This window comes from Mus caroli, unplaced genomic scaffold (assembly GCF_978045245.1).
Source record: "Mus caroli unplaced genomic scaffold, Mus_caroli_1 scaffold_14, whole genome shotgun sequence".
NCBI classification, from domain to species: domain Eukaryota; kingdom Metazoa; phylum Chordata; class Mammalia; order Rodentia; family Muridae; genus Mus; species Mus caroli.
In genome coordinates, this window is record NW_028227269.1 from 22,413,568 (window position 1) to 22,438,971 (window position 25,404).

The 25,404-nt window shown below is 48.2% G+C and overlaps 1 protein-coding gene across 1 annotated transcript in view; it reads left to right on the forward strand.

The window, feature by feature from the left end:
• Positions 1-22,904, forward strand: part of Grhl1 (grainyhead like transcription factor 1) — a 44,000-nt gene extending 21,096 nt beyond the window's left edge. The window contains exons 9-16 of the mRNA XM_085830257.1: positions 9,565-9,723; positions 14,623-14,674; positions 15,008-15,147; positions 16,285-16,322; positions 17,387-17,478; positions 17,720-17,805; positions 19,957-20,021; positions 21,339-22,904. Coding sequence (XP_085686383.1) covers positions 9,565-9,723; positions 14,623-14,674; positions 15,008-15,147; positions 16,285-16,322; positions 17,387-17,478; positions 17,720-17,805; positions 19,957-20,021; positions 21,339-21,453 — 747 coding nt within the window. The 3' untranslated portion in view covers positions 21,454-22,904. The remainder of the gene's footprint in view (positions 1-9,564; positions 9,724-14,622; positions 14,675-15,007; positions 15,148-16,284; positions 16,323-17,386; positions 17,479-17,719; positions 17,806-19,956; positions 20,022-21,338) is intronic.
• The last annotated feature ends 2,500 nt before the right edge of the window (positions 22,905-25,404 follow it).

Genomic DNA, 25,404 nt, shown 5'->3' on the forward strand with positions numbered 1-25,404 from the left:
ACTGCCTCAGCTCCATACACTCATTAACTGCACGTGAAGTGGGGTGCCAGGGAGAAGAGGTGCACAGAGCTGGGGGTGGGGGTGGGGGTGGGGGGCAGGACGGGTTTGTTTGTTTGTTCTGGTGGGGGTTGGGGGAGGGCTGTATAAAGCTCAATAAATGACCCCTACTAATTAGACATTCGGCCAAGAACTGGATCTTGATTTACAGTTTAAAATCTTACACTATCAGCTTCAATTCAGGTACTTAGCCTGTTTGACATATACTAGAAAAAAAACTGGTGATTTTACTCTGTCTAGTTAGTGCTATTGGAAATGAGGGGGAAATATTACCAATGTTTTCATTTCAGCTGTTGGACAATTTCTCCCCATGAAGAGCTACTTAGAAAGACCTTTGTACTGATTTGGGTGATTAAACTTGAATTTATCCTACAGTTTTTACTTTCCTTTTAGAAGACAGATTACATTCTAGAAAGCAGCTTATAGATACTGTCTGTATTTGACTAAGTTGAATTTTGATACATAAAAATAAAAACAAAGGAGAGTCCCAGAGGCCACTGGGATTGTATTCAAGATGCCTGTCTCTGTGTCTCCTGGAGCCATGTGGCCATCAGCTAAGTCCTGCAACTTGTTTGCAACAAGTAGGAATTTGGCACAGACGATCTGCTTGGTTTGAAACGGGGAGACCTTTAATTCATGCCTCATGATCAAGGTGACCTTCGGCTCCGTCTTCTGTGTAGGTGTCTGTTTCCCCTTACCCTCCCATGTCTCCAGGTTTACACAGGTGCCTCTCCATGAGGGGCTAGGAATGGGCTAGCTCTGGAGTCCTGGGAGCTGGGCCCTACTAGGGCTTTGCCATCTCTAAGTCTCTAGTGAGATTATGAGAGCCAGGCACCATGGGTAGTGTGTGGCATCCATGGGAAGGGAGACATTGAGGATCAGTGCATATGGAGAATGTCAGGCTGTTTCAGTTACCATGGTAACCTTACCTAAACATCTTCCCCAGTTGTACCCCTTACTTATCTCTGTCCTTTCCCCTCCATTGGAGTCTTTCTTGTGATGTGTATCAGGCAGTCAGAGCTTTTTAAGTGCATCTTAATGCATAGGTAACAAGTAAGCCAGGGGCTCTCAGCTCTGAAACCAAGCCTTTCCCCTAAGTCAGTCCAGAGTATAAGGGCAGAGCGCCATTGGTTTATCCCTGAACTTTCCTAGACGGGTATGACTCATTTCTAATGTCCTTCCAGGGAATTCTACACACATTGCCAATGCTTTGCTACTAGGGCAGAAGAACTGGCTTGAGAGGCCCTATCGCAAAAAGCTCACTTCCCTAACTGTATGGTCAGTTGGCCAGTCACTCAGCTGTGCAGCTCTGGGAGGGGACAGAACTACCGGATCAGGCAGCCTGACTTGAAGCAATGGCATTCTCCAGACTTTGGATCATCAGCAAAGCCAAAACCGTGTTCTTGGGTCTGGCATCAGCAAGGCCAAGCACCATGTTCTTAGGAGTTCCAAGGAAGATGCATTTTCAGCCAGTGATTCATTGGCTGCTGAATATTCCAGCAAAGCGTATTTGAATTGGACTTTACCTTTCTGAGTACCTGTTGTGAGTTTAGGCGGGAAGGAGGCAACTGAGCCTAGTCTGAAGAGGGCGCTAACATGGGGGCCCAACAGGCATAGGGGTGGAGAAACAATGGTGGACTTGTCTTCTGCAACTTCAAGATCACATTGGAGATGGGGAGAGCTGTATTCTTTAGCCTGTCTGTAATTGCACTGTGGTGGAGTATATGGGGTAACCTGTCCTAAATTAGTCTTGGGGTTTCTATCGTGGGGCTGAAACACCATGGCCAAAAGCAAGCTGAGGAGGAAAGGGTTTATCTGGCTTACACTTCCACACTGTAGTCCATCACTGAAGGAAGTCAGGACAGGAACTCAAGCAGGGTGGGAACCTGGAGGCAGAAGCTGATGCAGAGGCCATGGAAGGGTGCTGCTTACTGTCTTGTATCCAGTGGCTTGCTCCACCTACTTTCTTATAGGATCCAGGACCACAAGCCTAGGAAGATTCCCCACCCATAATGAGCCGGGCCCTCCCCCATCAATCACTAATTTAAAAAATGCCTTTCAGCCTTATGTGGAGGCATTTTCTCAGTTGAGGTTCCCTTCTTTCAGGTAACTCTGGCTGATACCAGGTTGACATAAAACCAGCCAGCACAATTATTAAGAAAAGTCCAGAGCTGAAAAGATGGTATACTTGGTGACCTAGTTCAAGTTCTGTTGCTGTTGAGAAACATTATGACCAAAAGCAAAGTGGGGAAGAAAGGGTTTGTTTCATCTATAGGTTACAGTCTACCATCGAGAGGAACCATGGTAGGAACCGAAGCAGAGCCCATGGAGGAACAGTGGATATTGGCTTATTCCTCTGGTTTGTTCAGCTACCTGCCTAGGGATGATGCCACCCACTGTGGGCTGGGCCCTCCTGCATCAGCTAGTCATTAAGAAAATGGCCTCCAATGGAGGAGCTAGAGAAAGTACCCAAGGAGCTAAAGGGAACTGCAACCCCATAGGTGGATCATTATTATGAACTAACCAGTACCCCAGAGCTCTTGACTCTAGCTGCATTTGTATCAAAAGATGGCCTAGTCGGCCATCACTGGAAAGAGAGGCCCATTGGACTTGCCAACTTTATATGCCCCAGTACAGGGGAATGCCAGGGCCAAGGGGTGGGGGTGGGTGGGTGAGGGACTGGGGGGGGGGAGTGTATTGGGGACTTTTTAGATAGCATTGGAAATGTAATTGAGGAAAATACCTAATAAAAAAAAAAAGAAAAGAAAATGGCCTCCAACTTGCTCACAAGCCTTGCTGGAGGCCATTCCTCAGGTGAGGTTCACCCTTCCCACGTTGTTTAGGTTGGTATCAAATTGACAAAAACTGACCAGCACAGTGGCTATAGCATTTGCTCTGCAAGTGTGAGGGCCTGTGTTCCATCCTCAGAGCCCATGTAAGAGATGTATGCCATCAGACCTGGCAGAGAGACAAGCTCTTCCCAGGATGAGGTTCAAGCGACCTGGGAGAGTCACTGCGCTGCCTCTGGCCCCACATCACTGGCGGCCTGTGTCCTCCCCTTCCACATAACACACATGGTGTCTTCTGACACGTCCCAGGTCTGGACACTGGGTTTGCTCTCACAGTCCTTCTGACCTGGACTGATCAGACACTTACAAACTTAATTCTTCATCTCTTCTACTTTATTCCTGGCAGTCCTTTCTGACTGAGTGTTCTGCCTCCTTGTGTCTCTTCTGCTCCCCTTCCTTTGAGGATAGACATGGGAGGAGCAGCCAGCCCTGTGAAGAGTGTCATGAGGCTCACAAGATGCTTCTGGGAGAATCCTTACACAGCAGTTCAGGATATAAAAGAGGATACACACGAAACCCTCAGCTAACACACATCCCTTGCTTTCAAGCTGCATTTACAACCAATTGAAATCTTTCTGAAATATTCTGAGTGCATGAATTCTCAGCCAGGAATGAGGAACTGTCCTAGAAAAGAATGGCCTGGATGGTTAAAAAGAATCTTGCAGAACATCTTTGGCCTGTTCGGTAGCTGATTTTTGTGGTTAGGTTCCTTTTTTCCCTTATAACTATTTTGGGTGGGAACTTTAGTTGCAATCTTTTGTGATTAATGTTTTGTTTAGTTGAATAACATCATACTTTTTCCTCAAGAGAAGTAGCAAGGAAGTGTAGAAACAGAAAAGTTAGCATCGAAGGTTCCTTCCGTAGCAGAGACTTCCCCCACCCCAGCACTCTGCTGAAGGGAACGTGTTAGTCAGTCTGTTTGAAGATTTAGCAGGAGCAGAACTGGAAGTGGTACGTGCGTGCATGAGTGTGTGTGTGTGTGTGTGTGTGTGTGCTTGCGCGCGCTCAGGTGCATCCACACTTGTTTTGTGGAGGAGACACTGGGTGTGTAACTGTCCATCTCACTCTCTATCCCTCTGATGGCTTCTGTGAGAGACTTTGGTGATCATAGCAACAGAGGGAATTTGTCTGCCTCAGAAGAACTCTTGGAATGCTTATTTTATACAGATTTGGTTGCTTTGGTCCATTCTTACTCACTCAGCATGTGGACTCGATCGCTTTCTAAATTCCTTTATGTGTATGGCTGTCTTGCCACTTCCTTAAGCGTAGAGACAGCTAGGGTTGATCTTTTCCTTCAGTTCTCCCTCAGCCCTTTGAGTATAGCTAGACTGACAGAGAGTTGCCGTGGCTCCAAGACTCTGCGATACCTCTCAAGCCCAGACTGGACAGCTTATTGAAAGTGGAAATGTTGACCTATGAAAGCACACACTCTATGTCTTCTCTTTTATTAAAAACATATGCAAGGGCTGGGACTGTAGCTCAATGGTAGAACCCTTGACTCTTGTGCAGAAGGCTCTGGGGTTGAATCCCCAAATAAGTGAAAAAACAAAAACCCAAAACCAACATATTTTGGCTGGGCAGTGGTGGTGCACACTTCTAATGCCAGCACTTGGGAGGCAGATGCATCTCTGAGATGGAGACCAACCTGATCTACACAGTGAGTTCCGGGACAGCCAAGGCTATACAGAAAGCCCCTATCTAAACAAACAACAGACCAAAACAAAAACAAACCACTTACGTTTCCCAGAGGTGACAGAGGTGTGATCTCAAAAGGTCACGTACCATACAGCACAGAGTCACAACTAGAGCACATGGGGTTCACACAGAGCTGTTAATCCTGAGAAAATTTCTTAACAACTTTGAGTACCTGAGGACAGATATGACCTCATGGAATAGCAGGATCTGTGGATAGTGAATATTCCTACTTCATAGGTCATTGCCTGTGCAAAATACTTTTTCAATTAAAAATGCATGTAAGAGGAACTGAACTCTTCAAGGAAGAAATCACGTGTTAAGACAGGTTTTATAATCTTCAAGCTTTGAAGCTAAAGGAGACCTTTGGTGCACTGACGCATGCTGGCGTGTAGGAGACCAGTCCCTTTACAGGGAAGTATCATCCTGGTTGGTCATGTGAGCACCAATTGGAACACCTGAAGGTGGTTTTGGTGTCGGAACCACCCAAGCTGAGGTGTCCCAAATCCCCAGCCACATGGCCTGTCCCTGTGGGTTTGGGGACATGAGCGGTCCTACATGGCTGTGGTGTAAAGCAGTGTTGGAGAGAGAAGCTCCCAGGGCTTTTGTGGACAGTGGTTCCCTAAAGTGTCTGTGGGGAGGAGGAAGGAGGCGAGAGTGCTCTGTCTACCAAGTTCCCAGGCCAAGTTGAATGACGTTACATCTTTTAAAGTAACAGTATTTATAGGAAGTAGACTGGTAAATGTATGTATGTTTATGTATTTCTTTGTGTGTGTGTGTGTGTGTTTATGTGTACATGTGTGCTCATGTGTGTGGAAGCCAGAGGTTAATACTGGGCTTCGCCCTCTGTCACTTTCCACCATAAATCTTGAGACAGTCTCTCCCTGAATCTGGAGCTCACCAACTCTCATCTCGGTTGGTAAGGATAGGCAAACTCCAAGTATCCCCTTGGCTCTGCGTCCTCAGCACTGGGCTTACAGTCCACGATGTCACACCCAGGTTTTAGTTGTGAACCAAATTCAGGTTTTCCTGAGTGCTGCTAGGCTGGTACTGAATTACTCAAATCATTTTATCAGCAGTAATGGCAGTAAGGTTTGGGGCTCACCCTCCTCATCCACTGTGGACAGAGACTATCACAGGAGGCAGGAGCTCTTCTGCCTTGGCTGGTCATATGACAGCAGGGTCCCAGGTTACAGTGCTAGTTACTGGGCAGAGCTGGTGGAACTCTTGGTTGCTTTGATTTTCGGATCAAATCTGCCTCTGTCGAGCACCTTACCCTGCCCAGAAGAAAGGAGAGGGTAGGGGAGAAGCTGCCCTTCTTGCTAGCCTTTGGTGAATGCCTAAACTAGCATGGGTACCACTTGGCTTAGCCCAGGATGCCCATGACGGTCCAGTGTATTCTTCCACGATGCTACTGCATGAGCTGTCGTAAGAGCCATGCAGCTTTCTTGGAGGTCTTCGCTGTCCTTCACACCGTGTGCATCTGTTCCCTTGGCCCCACTCACTGGTGTGTCTGTGTCCATCTGATGGAGGAGGCCCAGTTAGAATGAGTCAGCCTTCCTGATAACTTGTGAGGCCTCCTAAGTTGGGAAGCCCTTTCCTAATGAGGAAGCAGATGCTTCTGAATGCGGCCTGGGAGCGAGGGTGTGAGGCAGCACTCCCCTCAGGCTCTGCACTCAGGCTGATCCTGGCATCTGCTCCTGCTTTGAGCCCGACTTGAAGCGGGGGATCAAGGGGAGGGCAGATTTGGGTTGGATTACTGTGAAATCCTCTTGCCAGGGGAATGGCTCTTTGGGTCAGAGACTTCCTGGAATTGGTGAGCTAGAGTGTACTTTCCCAGGCAGCCATTTTTGAGTTGGGAATTGTGCCACATGGCCCAGAATGACAAAGGCTTAGATTTTCCATCTGACTGGAAGGTAAAATGTTCAGTGGTTTAGTAAATGACTTCTACTGTTTACAAAGTTCTTTTAAAACTTTTTTTCTTATTAGTTTTATTTTTCCCCTTTCAGAGTTCTATGTCTCTCTTTACATGTGTGTGTGTGTGTGTGCATATGTCACAGCATGTTTGTGGAGGTCAGAGTTCTCACCTTTCACTGTGTGACCCAGGTCATCAAGCCTAGTGAGGCCCTCTCTTCACCTGATGAACCATCTCAATGGCCCCTGTTATAGACTGTCTGCTGTCTCTCATGTGCATATTTACAGATTAATATAAAACATTCTTTTAAATATGTACAAGAAGGCATCAAGTCAAAGCACAGATCTTTCTGCAAAGCAGTTCAGAAATCCTGTGAGCCACTTCCTGCTTGCGCATCTAGACTTAAGTCTTTTTTTAAAAAAATGAAAGCAGGGGCCGGGAAAGTGACTCAGTCAGTAAATGCTTGCCTTGCAAGAACGAGTACCTGAGTTTGGCCTCCTGTACCAAGCTGGGTGTGGTTGTGTGCCTTTGTCATCCCAGTGCTGGGGAAGCAGAAACGAGAGGTGCCTGGCCTTCCCTGGCCATCCCATCTAGCCTAATTGCTGAGCTTCAGGCCAATGGAAGACCTGTCTCAAAGGTACTCAATGGTATTTCAAAGGATAACACCTGAGGTGGACACACACACACACTTGTTAAAAAAAATTATTATTTATGTTATGTATATGAGTACACTGTAGCTGTCTTCAGACACACCAGAAGAGGTCATCAGATCCCGTTGTGAGCCACCATGTGGTTGCTGGGAATTGAACTCAGGACCTCTGGAAGAGCAGTGAGTGTTCTTAACCACTGAGCCATCTCTCCAGCCCCTCTTTTTTTCTTTTTTTTTTTTTTTTTTTTTTTAAGTCAAGTAATTTTGTTTATTTACTGGAAATGATTAGAAAAGTATTTAGAAGCAAGATAGCACAGTGCCTGGGTGTGAACAGTCTAGAGGAAGGGGCACACCTGGGCACCCTCCATCCAGATCTCCAGTCAGAGGATACAGTCTGTGTGTGGGATAGGGTGGTTGTGATTGCTCCACCGTGGTAGGAAAGCCCGGAATGAGCTCCTCCTTCTGCCTGGGGCAGCCCTAGCAGGTCTGGCTTCAAATGTGGAAGGATAGCGCCCTCTTCTGGAAGACATAGGGATAGCTCGGTAGTGCGTACCAACCAAGCCCAGCCCGGTCCCATTCCGGAGCATGAGTGTTGGCATCTGCCTGAGCCTGTCTGAAGAGACAAGCTTTACATGGAGGACAGGATCCGACGGGACCCTTGCAGACCTGGGGAGGACCTGAGCAGATCAGTAAGGAAGCTGGCAGGGTCAGATCAGCAGAGAGGGGACCAACAGTGCCTAGGGATGGTGAGAAAGATCTGGGGAGAGTTGGTGAGAAAATAAGATAGGGGTGATCTTCAGATCTGTAATTGGACATTTCCCTGTCTATTTAGGATGTCCGGTCTTTCTCCACTTAGACGGAGTATGTCCTATAGCCATATAGCCTAGAACTGGCTCTTTGTTACAGTGGGGCTAATTCGCTCTGTGTCCTGCTTCTCTTCCATTCGATCCCCTGTAGAGCACACAGGCCCCACCACATACTCATCTACAACCCAGGGCTGATGCCCTTGACTGGTGGGGCCTGGTCATTGGAAGGAGTCCTGGTCATTGGATACAAGGGTCTTGGATCTCTGAAACTCCCCATTTAAAAAACAAAAACCTGACTCACATACTATTTACTGTATGGTGTCCATACATAAATTCCAAGCCCACAGTGGCCTGGGAAATCAAAAGCACTGAGCATGCTAGACATCTTCAAGCACAGAACCATGAAAGTGGGGAGGGGAGCATGTTCACCAACCACACAAAGCTGCACCGTCTGCACTGAGTAACAGTTTGCTGTACCACACCGACTGGGTGTCTCCATTTGCTTAACCCTTAGAGGAAACCCACTAGACAGTGAACATGGGGCGACTGAACATACGGGAGACAGGACAGGGGGTGGGGCTAGGTGAGCCACCCTCCAGCCTCCTCTTCAAAAAAGAGAATCTGGTCTGTGGCTCAAGGGCCACCGACCCCGCTGGGCTTAGTGACATAGTCTATAAAAATTATCTGTGTGGGTCAGTGGTGCTTCAGATGTTGGTGAAAGGAAACAAACAGGTGCCTCAGTACCTGTCCGCTGCTCTCTGGGGTGCCCTGTGACTGCCTGGTGGAAGTGTGGCCACTGATGGCCTACTCAGTTACTGTCTTCTCCTTCTATAAAGGCTTCCCAACCCAGCACATTGTCTTCATGGCTTCTATATGTTTCAACCACATCTCTGTGGCGCCTCCTTCAGTGAGGAATGTGGTGGTGTTTTTGTGACTGTTCAGTAGGCCAGCATAATAATTAGAGCCTGTGAAAAACTTTGCCAAGTGCAGGGGCTACCCAAACATGTGGTGAATCCAGATTATAGTTAAATTATGAAAGGCTACCCAGAAAAGAATGTCTTAGACATCACTGGAATTAAATTATTCTCTGAGGACTTGGCCCAATGTGATTCTATAACCAGCCACCTCCAAGAGAAAGAAATGAAGGCATTTTAGTATAAGTGGGCTGTACTGCAAGGGAACTCTGCTGGAATTTTATAGTCAAGCTATAGACTAGGAGACCCCAGCTTTTGTTTTAAAAGTACACAGGCTGCTACAAACTATCATAAAAGGTGACACCAAAGGTACAGGTAGTTCCAGAGTTGTCCCCAGCAGCCAGGAGACATTTTACAGTGTCCCAGGAAAATGACACCAGCCATGACAGCCACATTGTCCACTGTCCTGGCTGATACCCAAGAGCCACCCTGGGAGTAAACAGAGCTTGCATGCTCCTTCTTCCTCTGCATGCCTATACTCACTGCTCTCTAGAAGAGTCCTTCGCTGCCTCTAAATGGCGGCTTTCAGGAGAGTCTCAAGTGTCTGTCATGTCAGCATTTGCAAGGCCAGGCCTGGCCAGCTGCTGGAGTTGCCCCTCACGGAGCCTTCTCTTCTTCACAGGTCTTCATCTCTGTGAACTGCTTGAGCACAGATTTCTCTTCTCAGAAGGGTGTGAAGGGCTTGCCGCTCAACATTCAAATCGACACATACAGCTATAACAACCGCAGCAACAAGCCGGTTCACCGGGCCTACTGCCAGATAAAGGTCTTCTGCGACAAGGTGAGAGAGCAGCGGGCTCAGGGAAGAGCACGTGAGGTGGGCTCATCCTTGCACATAGAGCAGCTAACCTCTCGTGGGTGCTTACTGTCTTACCCCTGTGGGAAGAGCAGCACTGTAGAAGGAACGGGAAACACTGAACTAAAAACGACTGAGTAGGTTCTATGCTCTTCTTGGTGGTTGTGTCCGGTAAAGGATGTGGCCCCAGTCCTGGGCCCAGATCAAGACCTACTGTGTTGATCACCTGACTCGCTGCCCTGAAGGCTCTTTGGCAGGCCATCCCCCAAATCTCTATGTTGCAGCTCCTTCTTCCTGGGAAACTCACTCGCCAGGTGCAGAGCCAAGGTTTCCTGTCAAGTCCTGGAGACTCTGGTAGGGCTGTTGTATCTGACCACTGGAGGGCGCCTGGAACCTTCCAGGTCAGAGAGCTTTCTCAACAGCCTGTCAGATTGAATACATCTGCAGGCCAGAGTCTCCACCTGTTACAGATTTTCACAATTTTTTTAATGAGTTTTTTAAAAAGATTTATTTACTTATATTTATGTATATGAGTACACTGTAGCTGTACAGATGGTTGTGAGCCTTCGTGTGGTTGCCAGGAATTGAATTTAGGACCTCTGCTCATCCTGGTCGGCCCTGTTCTCTCCAGTCAACCCCATTTGCTCCGGCCCAAAGATTTATTTATTATTATTAATAAGTACACTGTAGCTGCTTCAGACACACCAAAAGAGGGTGTCAGATCTCATTACGGATGGTTGAGAGCCACCATGTGTTTGCTGAGACTTGAACTCAGGACCTTTGGAAGAGCAGTCAGTGCTCTTAACCACTGAGCCCAGCCCAAATTTTTACAAATTCAGTGGTTTAAAGCTCAGAGTTACTGGGCCAACATTGAAGTTGTGTGCAGCATTCCTTTCAGGACTGTCTTCTCTGCATCTTTAGACCGCCTCTGATTGTTCCACCTCCTGGTCCCTTGTGATCACCTCCAGCCTTCCCTCCCCCCTGCCATGTAACCTGCCCCTTCTCCAGCCCCAGGATCAGGTGTGGGGACTACTAGAACCCAGGTGCTTCCCGTGGCCCACACTTGGAAACTGTGAGTCACAACTTGTGGGCACCGGTACCTCTGACCTAGGCCAGTCTCTTCCCATCTGACCACATTCCTCTGGAGCCCAAGAAACCCTGACGATCCAGGCATGTGGCACCAGCCCCTGAAAGGCCAAGAGAATCAGGAGGTGGAGGCCTGCCTGGGCTATACACAGAGACCTGTCTCAAAGCCAAAGCAGAAACACCGTAGTAGGAGCTATCAGAACGTCTGTGCTCTTTTTATAACACTAGAGAAATTGCAGCTTTATTCAAACATTTTCCCCACATGTGATGTTTCCGTTACATCTTTCCTGACTAATAATGTCCCTGTGCACCCTTGAGAATCCGGGCCCTCATTTTCTGAGTACCCTGAAGGCTTACTTTTCATAAGCCCTGGGCTCTTTGCTGCCCACCTGCATCCCTGACTCTGGTTGGCCGGCTTGCCACGCTCTGCCTTTCGGGCACCTTCTCCTGGCTCTCACGACTCACTTTGTGAGGCTGGTCTCAACCTGTAGTCAGAAACCTGAGGTAAGGCACTTTGGAGTCTCCTTTGGTGAACCCACAGTATACTTCTTTCCAAAGGAAGTTGCACTTTGTTGTCTCTTTGTCGTGAGCTGCTTAACTGCTAATGCCATTTGATAAATGACAGCGTTTCCTCTTTCAGGAGTGTAGCCACTCAGCACATTCTTAGAGAAAATGAGGGCAGCATTTGGATTTCTAACGTTGGAGCTTGGGTGGCTGCTTTTCCAGAAGCTTGTATGTCTCCTGGCCCATTCCTTGCCACATGTTGTTCATGCCCATTATACAGGCAAGACTGACCTTGAACTCCTGGGCCTCCTGTCTGTTCCCCTGAGCTTAATTAAGGCCTCTGCTGCCATCCCATTCACTCCCCACCGAAGTCAGTCTCCCTCAGGGTCACAGTCCTCTTAGCCCTGACAGGCTGTGGGGCCTTTAGGCTAATGTTTGGGGACAAGCCCTGCTGTGACTGAGCACATTCCCAGTAGGCGATGGTGAGAGAGAGGTCCGAAGAGCTTATGGTCAGATGTCCCCGTGCTGTTCCAGCACTTTCTTTAACATCGTGCAGTATCTGTGAACTAGGACTGAATCCTTCAGCTTTTCTGCATGCGAAGTGTCTCACCTTAGGCTCCTGTGCTGGTGTAAGGTCCGGCTGTCCGTTCATGGATGCTGCACGGACTTGGAGCTGGTACTCTTGGCGAGGCTGCAGCCACCCAGGTCTCTTCTATGCGTATGATCTCCCCGTCTATAACTCTTTCCAAGGTTTTTCTCTTCCACTGGTGCTAAGAGTTGAATCTGATGAGGCTCCACGTTCTTGAGTTCTCTGAGCGTTTATGTGTTTATGGCTGTCATTGGGTTTGGAACAGGTCTGCCTGTTGTTTCTTCAGACACGCCTGCTCCTTCCCCTCGGGTTCTCCAGTTGTACCTGTGATGCTTTGAGTTTCACCCATGGCCTATTGTTACTGTTATGGTTTGATTTTTCTTACCTCATTTCAGGTAGTTTCTTCCATTGTCCTGGGTTTGCTGACCTGTGGCCGTCCACTGGTGAGCTGAGCTCCGTCCATTGGTGCTTGCATCTCTGACATGGCAGTTTCCATCCCTAAAAGTTGAGACTGGACCCTTTTTAGGTCACGTCTCTACTTAGCAAGCTAAGGGTTTGTTTTGCTGTTGGTAGTGATGCTGCTGTCGTCTGTTGATTTGCGTGGTTCCTGTTGTGGTCCTGGGACGCAAACACAGAGCCTTATGCACACTCGGCAGTGGCTGCCCCACTGAGCCCCACTCTGAGCCCAGGGGTCGTTTCTCCATAGCCCTTGAACGTATGGGCTAAAGTCACATCACTGGCTCAATGTCTGGGCCTGGGTCCCCTCGGTGGTTTGATTCCCTCCCTGTTTGGAGACTACTTGACTGTCTTGCTGGGTACTGAACCGTTTGTCTTTTGCCTTGCTGGGAGGTAGGTAATTTTTTTTTTTTTTTTATTCCTGGAACTCTTCTTCAGATTAGCCCTGAGATGCCATTAAGTTTCTTGGAAACGGTTTGCTTCGTTCAGATGTCACCTTCTGATCTGATAGGCTTTTCTGCAGCCATACTGTGTTAGGCTAATTATTCTGCACCCGTGAGCAGGGTTTTCCTGAGAGGAAAGTTTTTCCAGTCCAGTTGGTGAGAACAGACGGTATGTTTATCCTGCACTTTGGGCGGTGTTTCTCTTGCTAGGGTGTATTCACCTCTGCACCCGAGAACCTGGAAGCTGCTCAGCTCTCAGGGTTGTCTCTCCTTAGTACTTTGTTGTCCTTCCTCCTCTTCAGCTGGGACCCTGGAGGCACCAGGGCCTGCACGGAAAGGGCCTGCCCTGCTCCCTCCTGTTCTGCGGCAGCCATCGGAATGCTTGCTTCCTGAATCTAGCAAGGTTCCATCATTCCAGAGTAGAGCGTGAGTCTCTATCTTGGCAGGAGCTGAGTTCCTTGTTATTCTTTCTGGATACGGCTGATAGTACATTTGGTGTAGCTGCCTTTGGGGTGGAGGTGTGGTTTCTCTTCTAACTGAAGTTACAGTTAGGTTGTTGTTTATTTGTGTGTGGGTGCTCATGTGAGAGGCTGTATGTGTGCAGACATGTGGGGAGGCCAGAGTTTGATGTCAGATATCTCCTTTGTTCATTTTCCACCATATATTTTGAGGCAGAGGCTCTTATGAACCCAGATCACCAATTTGGCAGTTCTAGTGAGCCACTCTTACTCCAGGGATGCACTGTCTCTGACCTCAGGTCACTGGGGTTGTAGGCAGGGCTGCAGTGCTCACCCACAGTTACGTGGGGTTGGGGGATTTGAACTCTACTCCTTACCCTTATCCTGCAAGCACTTTACCTGCTGAGCCATCTCTCCAGCCCCATATACAGCAATTATAAGCAGGCTTCGTCCACCATGCTGTGCTTTAGCACCTTCTAGGGCAGGCAGGAGGTCTGTGTTCTGCTTTCAAACCTGATCCTTCTCATGTAGTGATGCCAAAGATCAGTGAGAGGCCCTCCACTTCCTCCTTCCTATCAAGAGTGTATTTAACAGAAACCTAAGCCAACAGTTCCAACCCGGCTGGGCCACTGCGAAGGCATCCTCATCATGCAGAGACTTCATCACTCAGCAAAGCCGCATGGATCGGTGCTACACTTAATGTGTTCAATGCTATCCCACTTCAGGTCGTGGTTCAGTTGCATGCCACTGCTACTCACCAGTTGATACACATGGCACAAATAAGTCCTTTTATAGGACACAGAGCACCACGACGTCTCGTGTCATCTTTGCATTTGTGAATGACACCTGATTGTTACTGTCACAGGCACCATGACTTTGCATAGATCCACCCTCTCTGTGATAACATTTGCTACATGGAATATTCACATTGCCAACTTTCATTTTTTCTTTCCTGGTTCTTTGCTGTGAGGTAGGGGGAAAGCACCCGTACCTTGGTGGGCATCGGGATGTGCTACCATGTTCTCTAAACTTTCCCTTTAACCTGGCCTCATCTGTTATGAAGAGGAATTTCAGTTTATTTGTGTTTAAAATAGATGTTTGATGGTATTGATTTCATGTAGTTAGAAATGATTTTAAGACATTTTTAAAATGTAATTGGACATGTTAATTGTCAAAAGGAGTTTCCCATATGACATTTCCGTACAAGCTAATGATGTACTTCAATGAGAGAGATGGACTTCTAAGAGGAGACGGATGTGGCAAGCCCATGCTGGTACTCACTGCCATAGAGAAGAGAGCAGAGTAGTTCCCAGAGATCTGACTAGACTCTTGTCTCCTTTGTCTGCAGGGAGCTGAAAGGAAAATTCGGGATGAAGAACGAAAACAGAGCAAGAGAAAAGGCAAGTGTGCTGACCCCAGTTCCCAGGGAATGCCTAATGGTGGCCTACTGTGCCCTGAAGAGTGCAGGCTAGACCAGGGGTGGTGCTGACATGGCGAGAGCCCTGAGTTTCTGCTGCTGTGCAGATGAGAACTGCAGGCCCGTGGGGTGGGCTATCCCCTGCTCAGGCTTTTTGGATGCTGGTTCTACCTCACTTTATAGACCAGGCTGGCCTCCAAGTCATAGAGACAGACCAGCTTCTGACACCTACATGTTGGAATTAAAGACATGTACCACCACACCTGACTAACCCATAACTATAATCTCTTGCTGGCTTCTGTTTTTTTCTCCCCAGTGTCTGACGTTAAAGTGCAGCTGCTTCCCTCGCACAAACGGACAGACATCACAGTGTTCAAGCCCTTCCTGGATCTCGACACTCAGCCTGTCCTCTTCATTCCTGACGTGCATTTTACCAACCTGCAGCGGGGCAGTCATGTAGGTAGCCAGCCTCCCGGGAGAGGCTGCTGGGCTTGGCACAAAAGCAGCTCTGTGCCATTTTTTCATAACGTCAGACCACAGTAGCACTTAACCAGTTACTGAGCTCCCTGGGACCGTCAGTCATGGCGGCGTGATGCGCAATGCCGCATCTGTCACCTGGGTTCCCCTTGTATTCGTTCATGTTGTAGCTCATGGAAAAGTGTTAAGAATAGCATCACAATTGGGGTTTGAATCTGTAGTCTGTAAGTTCAGCTTGGGTGACACCTGTGTCCCAAGGCCCTCTTCTTGTAGTCCCCATCGATAGATGTCATCAACATGTGCCCTACAGCCATGGCTTAGCAACTTGGACTAAATTTTACTATTATCATTCTTATTGCTGTTGTTTTAATTTTTCAAGACAGGGTTTCTCTATGTAACCCTGGCTGTCTTAGACCAGGTTGGACTTGAATTCAGAGATCTGCCTGCTTTGCCTTCCAAGTGCTAGGATTAAAGGCATTTGCCACCCCTCCACCCCCACCACCCCGTTAACTCATGCTAAATTTAAAAACTAGCTGCACCCTGCTCTGTGGTACAGGAGTTTTAAGAGAATGGCTTTTCTTTTTATACTAAGATCAGGTGGATATCACAAAGGAGACCCTGCCATGCGCTCACTGGGCAGAAGTGTAAGAACTAGAGTTTTCAGAGGTGTTGCCAACCTGTGATTCTAGCGAGCAGCCTCATAGAAATGAGGCAAGCTGGAGTCTGTGAAGGGGAAGGGGCCGGGACCAGTGGATGCTGGAGACTTGTCGGTCTCTGTGTCCTGTGGGCTCTTTCACATGCTGTTGCAGAAATAGCCACACACAGTGGGTGCATGAATGAGTGGGGCATCATCTCGCTAGATGCTGAGATCAGCCAGCCTCCCTCAGGTTTGGTCCACATTCACAGAGACCAGCCTGGGGCCAGCAAAGTGGAAGAAAGCTGTAAAAATCTGGGCATTGAAAGATACGGCTACTGGATTGTGTCTTTCAGAAGGAGATTGTGTCTTTGTTGTTAGGCTGGTCACATTTAAAGTGATCTGTTTTAGGACTAATTTACATAAGTTCTGAGATATTCAAATGTGTTTGGATAACAACCTCTGTGTGTGTTTGTTTCTAGGTCCTTTCCCTCCCCTCTGAAGAACTGGAAGGTGAAGGGTAAGGTCCCTCTTTGTCTCACCCTGATAAATTCATTTGGTTTTGAAGTAATCTCAAACATACAGAACCATAGAGATGCAATAAGAACCTGCTTTCCTCCTAGCTGTTTAAGCATACGTTTCTCAGCCAAGTGTAGGAATACCTGCCATCCTAGCACTTTTGAAACGGAGGCGGAAGGATGTGCGTTTGAGGCCATCCAGGGCTGCACAGTGAGTTCCAGGCCAGCATGTTATAGAGAGACCCTCTTTCCAATAGAAGAATAAAGAGCCAACCCAGAGCCCACCGTTGCTGAGTTCCTATAAACAAGGACCTGGCCTGTATCCCGCAGTGTGGAGGAGATCAGTCTACTCGTTTGCAGACTCTGTTCAGGTCTCACCGGCTGCACAGTAACACCATTAAGCAAGACCAGATCCAGTTCAGAGCCTCCCATGGCGGTGTCTCTTTAACCACCCCAGTCTGAAACAACGTGGTTTAACTTAACCTTCAGGGCATCTTCGTTGAGGCCTTGCCATGTACTGCAGTTGTGTGCATCAGCACCACTGTCCTCAGACATCACCTCCCCTTGGCACCCAGCTCAGTTCATCCCATTCCTGTGCCACGGTGACCACGTGACTGAGCCTCTCTGCTTAGATTTCTTCCCTTTTTTTTTGGGGGGGGGGGTGCTGTGGAGACTGCACTGTACCCTGTGAATGTCTGTCTCACTTACCTCCAGACTTCCAGTTTTCTCAGTGTTTATATCAGACAGGACTCCATTTCTCATTTCAAGTTGTGCCCAGTCACAGGAAGTCACTGATGGAGCCCCTATTACTTTGAGCTGTTGTTCCTTGGAGCAGCCCCTGGTCCTTGTCTCTGGTTCCCCATAGGAGAGGTAGTGTGTAGCATCCAGGACAGGACCCTAGATGTCTCTCTGAGGTCTTAGTGCTCTTCTCTGTAAGTAGCCTGCCTACCTTTCTGGAATGAACGGAGTCTGAGTCTAGAGTACAGTGGTGCTCTGAAGAACTCCCGCTTGTGCAGTTAATCGGAATCGAAACGCCTGACCTAACTCTGCTTTGCCTCACCCACAGCTCTGTCTTGAAAAGAGGGCCATTCGGAACCGAAGATGACTTTGGAGTTCCTCCTCCTGCTAAGCTGACTCGGACAGAAGAACCCAAGAGAGGTGCGTTGGCTGCCGGAGATGAACGTGGGAATGCTAAGCCAGCCGTGAGCTCATGGACATGGCTGATCTGGCTTCACCACCCCAAGGACTCGGGGAGGCGGTGTGCAGGGGAAGCTGCAGTTAGATCCTAGGGCTCACATTGTGGTGCTCTATATTGCTGTCCCTTATGGTACCAGTACCTGGGGTCTGTTTTCATGCTCATGTGAACTAACTGTCCTCTCCATCCCCCAAATCACCGTAGTGCTGCTCTATGTCCGAAAGGAGTCAGAAGAAGTCTTCGACGCCCTGATGCTCAAGACACCGTCTTTGAAGGGCCTGATGGAGGCAGTAAGTAGGAGGTCCTCCGCAGAGCCTCACGGCATCCCGCTGGAGCAGTTCTTACACAGCCCTAGTTCTCTGTCCCGCTGGTGCCTTGGCCTCTTGGCCCAGCCGTGCTCTGCATATGCTTGTAGCACTGCCTGCATCTGACCTGCCTTGGGCATCCTCGATTGACTGCAGGTCTGTCTTGTCCCTTGTGACTGGCCTGGGGTTGATAGGTGAATCACTCTGTCATATAACACTCTGCCACATTCAGTGAATTTGTGACAGCCCTGGGGGTGGGATGGGAGAGTTTAACTTTGATCTTCTTGATTAAAAAGAAAATTCAAGTAGCAAACCACTTAGAAGTTGACAATAGTAAAACCTTAGAAATGTCATCCATAAACAGTTGGCCGTGGCAGCACCATCTATAATTTCTAAAACTTGGGAAGCCAGGGCAGAAACAGAATTAGAGACAAGGCTGTCTCAAAACAAACTCCAGCTCCCAGCCTGCCTCTGCTCCCTCCGTGTCTCTGCCAACCATGCAGAGCTGAGCAGATGGACAGGTGTGACCTCCAATCCCAGGAGCTGGCAGAGGCTGCACTCAGCCGAGCCCATGTCCCTGTTGGGGTGTCAGTAGGAGATTCACGGGAAGGAGGTGCCTTTGGGCTTCCATTCTGACTTGTCTTGGCCAGAATCCTAGCATCAGTGATGTGCCCTGACATTTTCCAACCATAAACCCTTTATAAATCATTTTAATGTCAAAGTGATGCACAGTTGAAATTGAGCTAGAAGTGTCCCTCTGCTCCCTTTGACAACTGTGGTGTGCTGAAGCCTCTTGACAAACCTTTTAAGAACAAACCAATAAAAGCCAAGGCCTCACTGTGTATGTAGTCCAGGCTAATATAGAACTTTCTATATAGTCCATTCTGGCCTCAGACTCCCTGTTGCTGGGATTTCAGACAACCACACTCAGCTTTGTCCAGGTGCCACTGTGGGCACTGGAGCCACCAAGTAATGGCACAGTACCATGGAGTAGATTGCCCAGCTGGGAAAACAGCAGGAAATAGAATAAGCAGGAAACTCATCGATAAGATTTCAGATACAGAAAGTGCAGTGAAGGAGCATAAATCAATTGAGGTGACAGTGGGTCCCAGCATCCCTCAAGGGGGACCCTTCCTGGATAGAGCGGCCTCAACTCAGTGGTCTTCCAGCATTAGCCTCCTGAGTGCTAAGATTACAGGCATGCCCACCAAGTTGGCTTCTGCATTCCTTAAAGATGACACAAACTTTGGGTTCATATCTGTGTGCCATCTCCATGACTCTCAAGGATGAATACGTTTCTCAGACCAGCACCACAAACTGCACAGAGTAGGCCTGGTGCACACTGGCTTGAGTGGCAAAGCTGAAGCTTTACTGGCTCCTGGGTGGAACAGATTCCGCAGAAGAACAAGGAATTTGCACAGGAAACCAGATCCACTCTGTGAACACAGGCCCCTGAGTCACAAAGCCAAGCCTTGCCATACCCTCTTCTCATGGGGTCCTAGCTATGGATGTTTCTTCCAGTCAGGTGACTTGTTGACATCTGAATTAATTAGGGAGGAAATAGAAGTTCCCTTCCCCTAGGATATGATCTGGGTCTTGACCTTCTCAACACACACACAGAGCATGAGGACTGGAGAGATGGCTCAGTGCTTAAGAACACTGGCCATTCTTCCAGAGGACCTGAGTTCTGTTCCCAGCACCCATATGATGGCACACCGCTGTAATTTCCGGGCCCAGGGGATCCAGTGCCGTCCTCTGGCTCCCACAGGTACCAGGCATCATGTGGTTCCCCAATACACATATGGACAAAACACATACACATAAATGTAAAGCCGGGTGGTGGTGGCACACGCCTTTAATCCCAGCATTTGGGAGGTTGGGAGGCAGAGGCAGGCAGATTTCTGATTTCAAGGCCAGCCTGGACTACAGAGTGAGTTCCAGGACAGCCAGGACTATACAGAGAAACCCTGTCTCGAAACAAACAAACAAACAAACAAGCAAATAAACAAAATTTTAAAAATGTAAAATTAGTTAGCGCATACACATAAGTAAAGAAGACTTAAAAAGAAAACAAGGTGAAATGAAAGATGAGTATAACCACGGCAACAGCATTCTTTCTATTCTCTGTTCTTTTAGATTTCAGACAAGTATGATGTCCCCCATGACAAGATTGGGAAAATATTTAAGAAGTGCAAAAAAGGGTGAGTACTGCCAGTGTCCCGTGCACCCTGAAGGCAGTCGTCTGCAGCACGGCTGGGACGTGCTCTCAGTGTCATTCATCCAGAAGCCTCCAGGGAGGGGCAAGCAGTAAGACAGGGAGAAAGCAGAAGAGCCACTTAGGGTCCTGCTGTAGCCCAGGCTAACCCTGAACCCATGGCAGCCCTTCTATTTCAGCCTCCCCAGTGTAGAGGGTGTGGGTGTGGAACACCATGCCTCCCATTCTTGCCTTTACTGAATCATTTACTCAATATTGATCTTCCTCTAGAGATTATGCTTGGTTTGTTTTTTCAAAGAAAAGACAAATCTCTGTTTGCCCTTCCCACGCCTGGCCCCACATTCCAGGGACTGGGACGAACCCGACTAAGGATGTCAGGCCCCTTCATCCCCTCACCAGCCAGGTGCTAGGCTAGCACAGTCCGTGCCCCTCACGTAGTTTTTGAGATGGGTTTGAGTGTTTAGAAGTGAGGTGTCTGAGGGCTCATCTGTGATCACGTGGTTTGCTGATGTGGAGCTGTGACTCAAATCACTTTTGTCTGATCCACAGCCTTTCCTTTCTTCTTGAGCGCCCTACCCTGGGCTGTGTTTTCAGAATACATATATAGAAAATTGCTTCTTGTCTAGAGATTAAATCTTAGTTTGTTTGTTTATTTGTGTGTGTGTGTGTGTGTGTCCATGCTACAGGGCACTTGTGGAGGTCAGAGGACAACTTTTGGGAGCCAGTTCTCTCCTTTTACTGTGTAGGTAGCAAGGATAGAACACAGGTCAGTCACCATGTTAGGCTACAAGCACCTTCACCTGCTGAGCCATCGTTCTGGCCCCAGAAAAAAAAGGCTATTTTTAGATCTGTTGGAATGTTCTAGATGAGTCTGATGGGAAGGGTTAAGCTTTAACTACTTTGTTTAAACTTCGAGAGTAGCTTGTCAGAAAGCTTACCATGGAGAGGAGGAGGTCCACTGAATCTCGGCAGTGTAGAACTACAGATACTCTGCAGGTTTATATTTCCATATCAGGTTTCACTTAGTGAGTGAACACTCTAGGCTAGGAGTGATCAAGCGGGCAGCGTTTCCTGTCACCTGCTTCCACCACTGGGGTCCCTTACTCAGTCCCCTCCCTAGCCAGTTCTCCCTGGTCCTGGCCACAGGCACCATGGGGGCTCTCGGTCTTTTGGATGAGGCAGCTGCAGCATGGGAGGGTGTCCCCACAAGTCACGGCCGGACAGTAGTCAGCTGATGAGCAAATCCAAGCCTAGCTCCACGGCCAGGGAGGATGACGGGGACTCACACCATCTCTTTCTCCAGGATCCTTGTGAACATGGACGACAACATTGTGAAGCACTACTCCAATGAGGATACCTTCCAGCTGCAGATAGAGGAAGCCGGTGGCTCGTACAAGCTCACCCTGACAGAGATTTAAAGGGGCAGGGGCGGGGAGCGCTCGGCTCCCAGGCGTGGGAATTCAGTGAAAGTGTTCCAGCTGAGAAGCCCAGGCACCTACCCTGCAGAACCTTAAATATCAGGGAAGGAACCTTTCACGTAGGAAATGGCGCTGTGTATACCGTGCTGTGTTGATGTTTTCTTTGGGATAGAAATCCATGTGTTGTTTTGTTGTTGTTGTTGTTTGAATTTCTGATGTGCTTAGAAAGCGAAGCATAAGAACTTTGTACCAGATCTAAGAGACCATGGGACCCTTAGGGTTACCTGCTCCACTACCTGTCAAAGTCTGCCTGTGTCCATGAGAGTGGCAGGCTACTGGCTGGCGAGAGAGGGGAAGGCAGTAACTTGTCTTTAAGGCTTTTGTGTTCTCGCCTGACCTCAGTCTAACTCTGACTGCCTTGAGGAGTGGGCCCAGCCCTCAGCAATAAAGGGCTAAGCCTTCTCCCTCCACCTCTCCTCCAGTGTTTACTAAATAGGGTGCATTACTGGAACCTTCCCTTGCAACTTCCTTGGACATGTGGACTGCCTTTCTGATGAAGAACTTGCGTGAGTGACAGTGTGAAGTTAGCTCTGTTAAAGCTGCGTTGTATATAAGTGCAATATCTTTTTGAAGGTCTGCCTGTAAATGTGTACATATATGTCTGATATAAATATATAATATATAAATGCGGTGTCTGTGTACAGATAGTGAAGGCGAGCAGGAAGCTCTACCTTGAAACCCCTCTTAGAGAAGAGGTTAAGTTATTATTGATAATGTGGACCAAGCAGGTAGAACGCTGTTTTCCCAAACACAAGCAAGTGTTCCCTAGCATAGCAAAAAGCCATCTCGTGTGGCAGAGCCATCTGCTCTTGCGAATGTTGTCACCGTGTGGGTTTCTGCACCCTGAGTGGAGCTAATGGAAGACTGGACTGCAGCTACTATATGAGGTGTGTGTGCAGGTGTCGGCCAGCTGTGCCCATGCAGAGACCCAGCTGTTGTCATGAGCCAGCGATGCAAACCAAAATGGGCCGATTCTACAAGGCCATGTTTCAGAGCTTCCAAGCATCAGCTGCTGTGTGTTTGAACTGGAAGGCATTCATGAATTTACATAACTGTGGCAGGGGAATGTTTTGTGCACAGTTAAATATTTAAAAACAAAACAAAACTTTACAATGTAATTTTATAATGAATCCTGTAACAGAAATACAATTGCGGGTTTCTTTAGGTTCAGGGAACTAGAATAGGTCATTTGTATGAGTAGGATTGTTAGCGGTATACGTAGGTTAAAAAGTATTCTAATGAAGTATGTGAACAAAATAGCTGGTTTTCTAAGATACGGGATACGGGTCATATAACAATATTTTCTATTTTGTTTTATGAAATCAGTTTTACTTGTTTTAATTGTATCATTGAACATGTGTTTTAAACCAAAGGGATTGAATTTTATATGTCTATTTCACAAGATGTCGGCTCCTGTTATTCAGTGTAACTCCTTTACTCGTCCCTTGCCTTTGCCTTGACTAACCCGGAACTTGCAATGTAGACCAGACGGTTTCAAACTCCCCACGTGAAGGGGTTGAAGGCATGCCCGCCACTCCCAGCATTGTTTGGAAAGCTCAGATTGACTTTGAATTCATAAACCACCTGCCTCAGTTCCCCCAGCACTGGAATTACATGCATGCACCACCACATGTAAAATGTGCTTTTAGTGAACAGGATGCAATTAATGAAGTCAGCTGGCCTGGAAGAGTTCCTGTGACTTCTGAGCATTTTCCCCGTCTACGTCCTTAGGCCCACAGCCTGGGCTCCTGGTTGCTCAGTGGCTTAGGTCCAGCTTGGGGTCCACAGAGCTTCCTCCCAGCCCCCAGTGCAGGTACTGGCTCAGCTCCTCACTCTGACCTATGTCTTGGAACCTGGCATTGCCCAAGAGGTAGCCTCCCTCCCCAGCACCAGTTACCTGTTAGGCATTCAAGAAACTTATGATGGTAACTTTTCCTACCTTTAGACAACCCAGGCAGTTTTGAGGCTAAAGCAGAGGGTTTTGTGAAATTTCTAAGTTCAGAAATAAGCCTGGGTAGGACTTGGACCAAGTGGCTCGGTAGGTAAGAACTGTCTAGTGAACAGCGATGGCTAAAGAGAATCACTCAGGGAAAGGTGGTTTCAAGGAGCAAGAAACCCCAGTTGGGAGGGCATCGAAGAGGAAGGCTGAGTGGGTCTCTGCACATGAACAACTAGCTGGGTCTTGGAAGTGTTGAAAGGGTATACAGTGTTCTTCATTTCTCTGGTTCCATGTGCTCCAGGAAGAACTGTGTGACTATCATCCCATGTTGGTGGCATTCGCATCCCACCTGAGGTCACCAGCAGTGCAGACAGGCTTTGATCACTGACATCTGCCTCCTGAGGGTTAAACCTGGTGCTCAGAGGGGATCTCATGCCGTGCTCAGGTCTCCTCTGTCTTAAGCACATGACTCCTGATCCTGAACTCTAAGCACATGACTCCCTGGTCCCAAACTCCTGTATCTACTACATGCTTCAAATCTCTGAATCAAATACAAATATAACATTAAAAAAAAAAAAACAGCTACCAGAATGAGCATCACAGCTCTATGAGAAGGTGACTGGACTTTAGACACCCACCTCCAAGTCCTCCAAGAAGACCACTGAGAAGACCCTATGGGATCAGAGCTCCTGGAGTGAGCTCTTCAATGGGATTAGAGCTAAAGATGAGGCTGACTGCACCACCATAGTCATAGCAGTGAACACTGGAGGCACAAACTGAGTGGGGACACTCAGGTGACAGAGCAGAGTGGCTGTGCACAAGCCAAGAAATAGAATGATGTTCATCTGGTCTTAAGAGACAAAATGATGAAGGAGAAGATGTGTTCTGGGATGCAGAGCTCTTAGGTCTGGGCTGGCAGGAGCCACGGCTTCTGTTGCAGCAGAACCACTGGCTGGACACCAGATGCAGAGCCTCATCCCGTGATTGATTGACAGCCATCCTGGGTGACTGTTGTTAATGTAAAGAGATTGCTCGGGGGACACAGGACTCTACCTTGGAATGAGGACATGTGAGAAGGTTAAGCTAGAGAGATGTGGCTTCCCCATCACCAGTGGCCATGGCCTCCCCACCCATGGTGGTATCTCCCTACCTTCAACAAAATATTCAGTGGTGGAAATGGAGGTTATGCACTGGCTCAGCAGCAGCAGCCTTCTGCTCCCCAATGCTCATGTAGCTATGGCTACTGCTGAGTGTCCAGTCAACCACGAGCAGAGGCCAGCACTGAACCATGCTATAACACCATCTTCCATCATAGAAGGGACAGCATTTGGCTCTTACTGGAATTCACACTGGATTTCCTTCACCCTCCTTGCATGATTAATGTTCCTGCTAAAACTGCCACCCGTGTGCTTGCAGAGTGCCCTGTCTACTCTCACGATATTCCACACAGCAGTGCCTCCGACCAAAACACCCACTTCACAGCCAAAGACATCACCCAGTGAGCCCATGCTCAGAGAATCCTCATGTCTCGCCATGTTCCTGACAGTCCCACGGGCTATCTTAGTAGAATTGCATACTGTCCCTTTGACGCCTCCATTACAAGGCCACCTTGTCCTTACAGGGCTAAAACAAGGTTCTCCAGAAAGCTGCATTTGCTCTGGGTCAACATAGGGACAGGTGCTACGGTTCCTGCTATGGAGACTCCTTCCATGAAGGAGTCAAAGGATGAAATGCCAATGGCAGTGGCACGTGCCTGTTAATCACAGCACTTGGAAGTGAGAGAGTCAGGACTTGGTCAGACTCAGTTACATAGATAGTCAAGCCAATGCTACAAGATCCTGTATCCAAAAAAGAACAAGGAGCCGGAGAGGTGGCTCAGCATCAGGAGTGTGCATCTCTCTTTCGGAGGACCCAAGTTTGGTTCCCAGCACCCACACTGGCAGCTTACTACC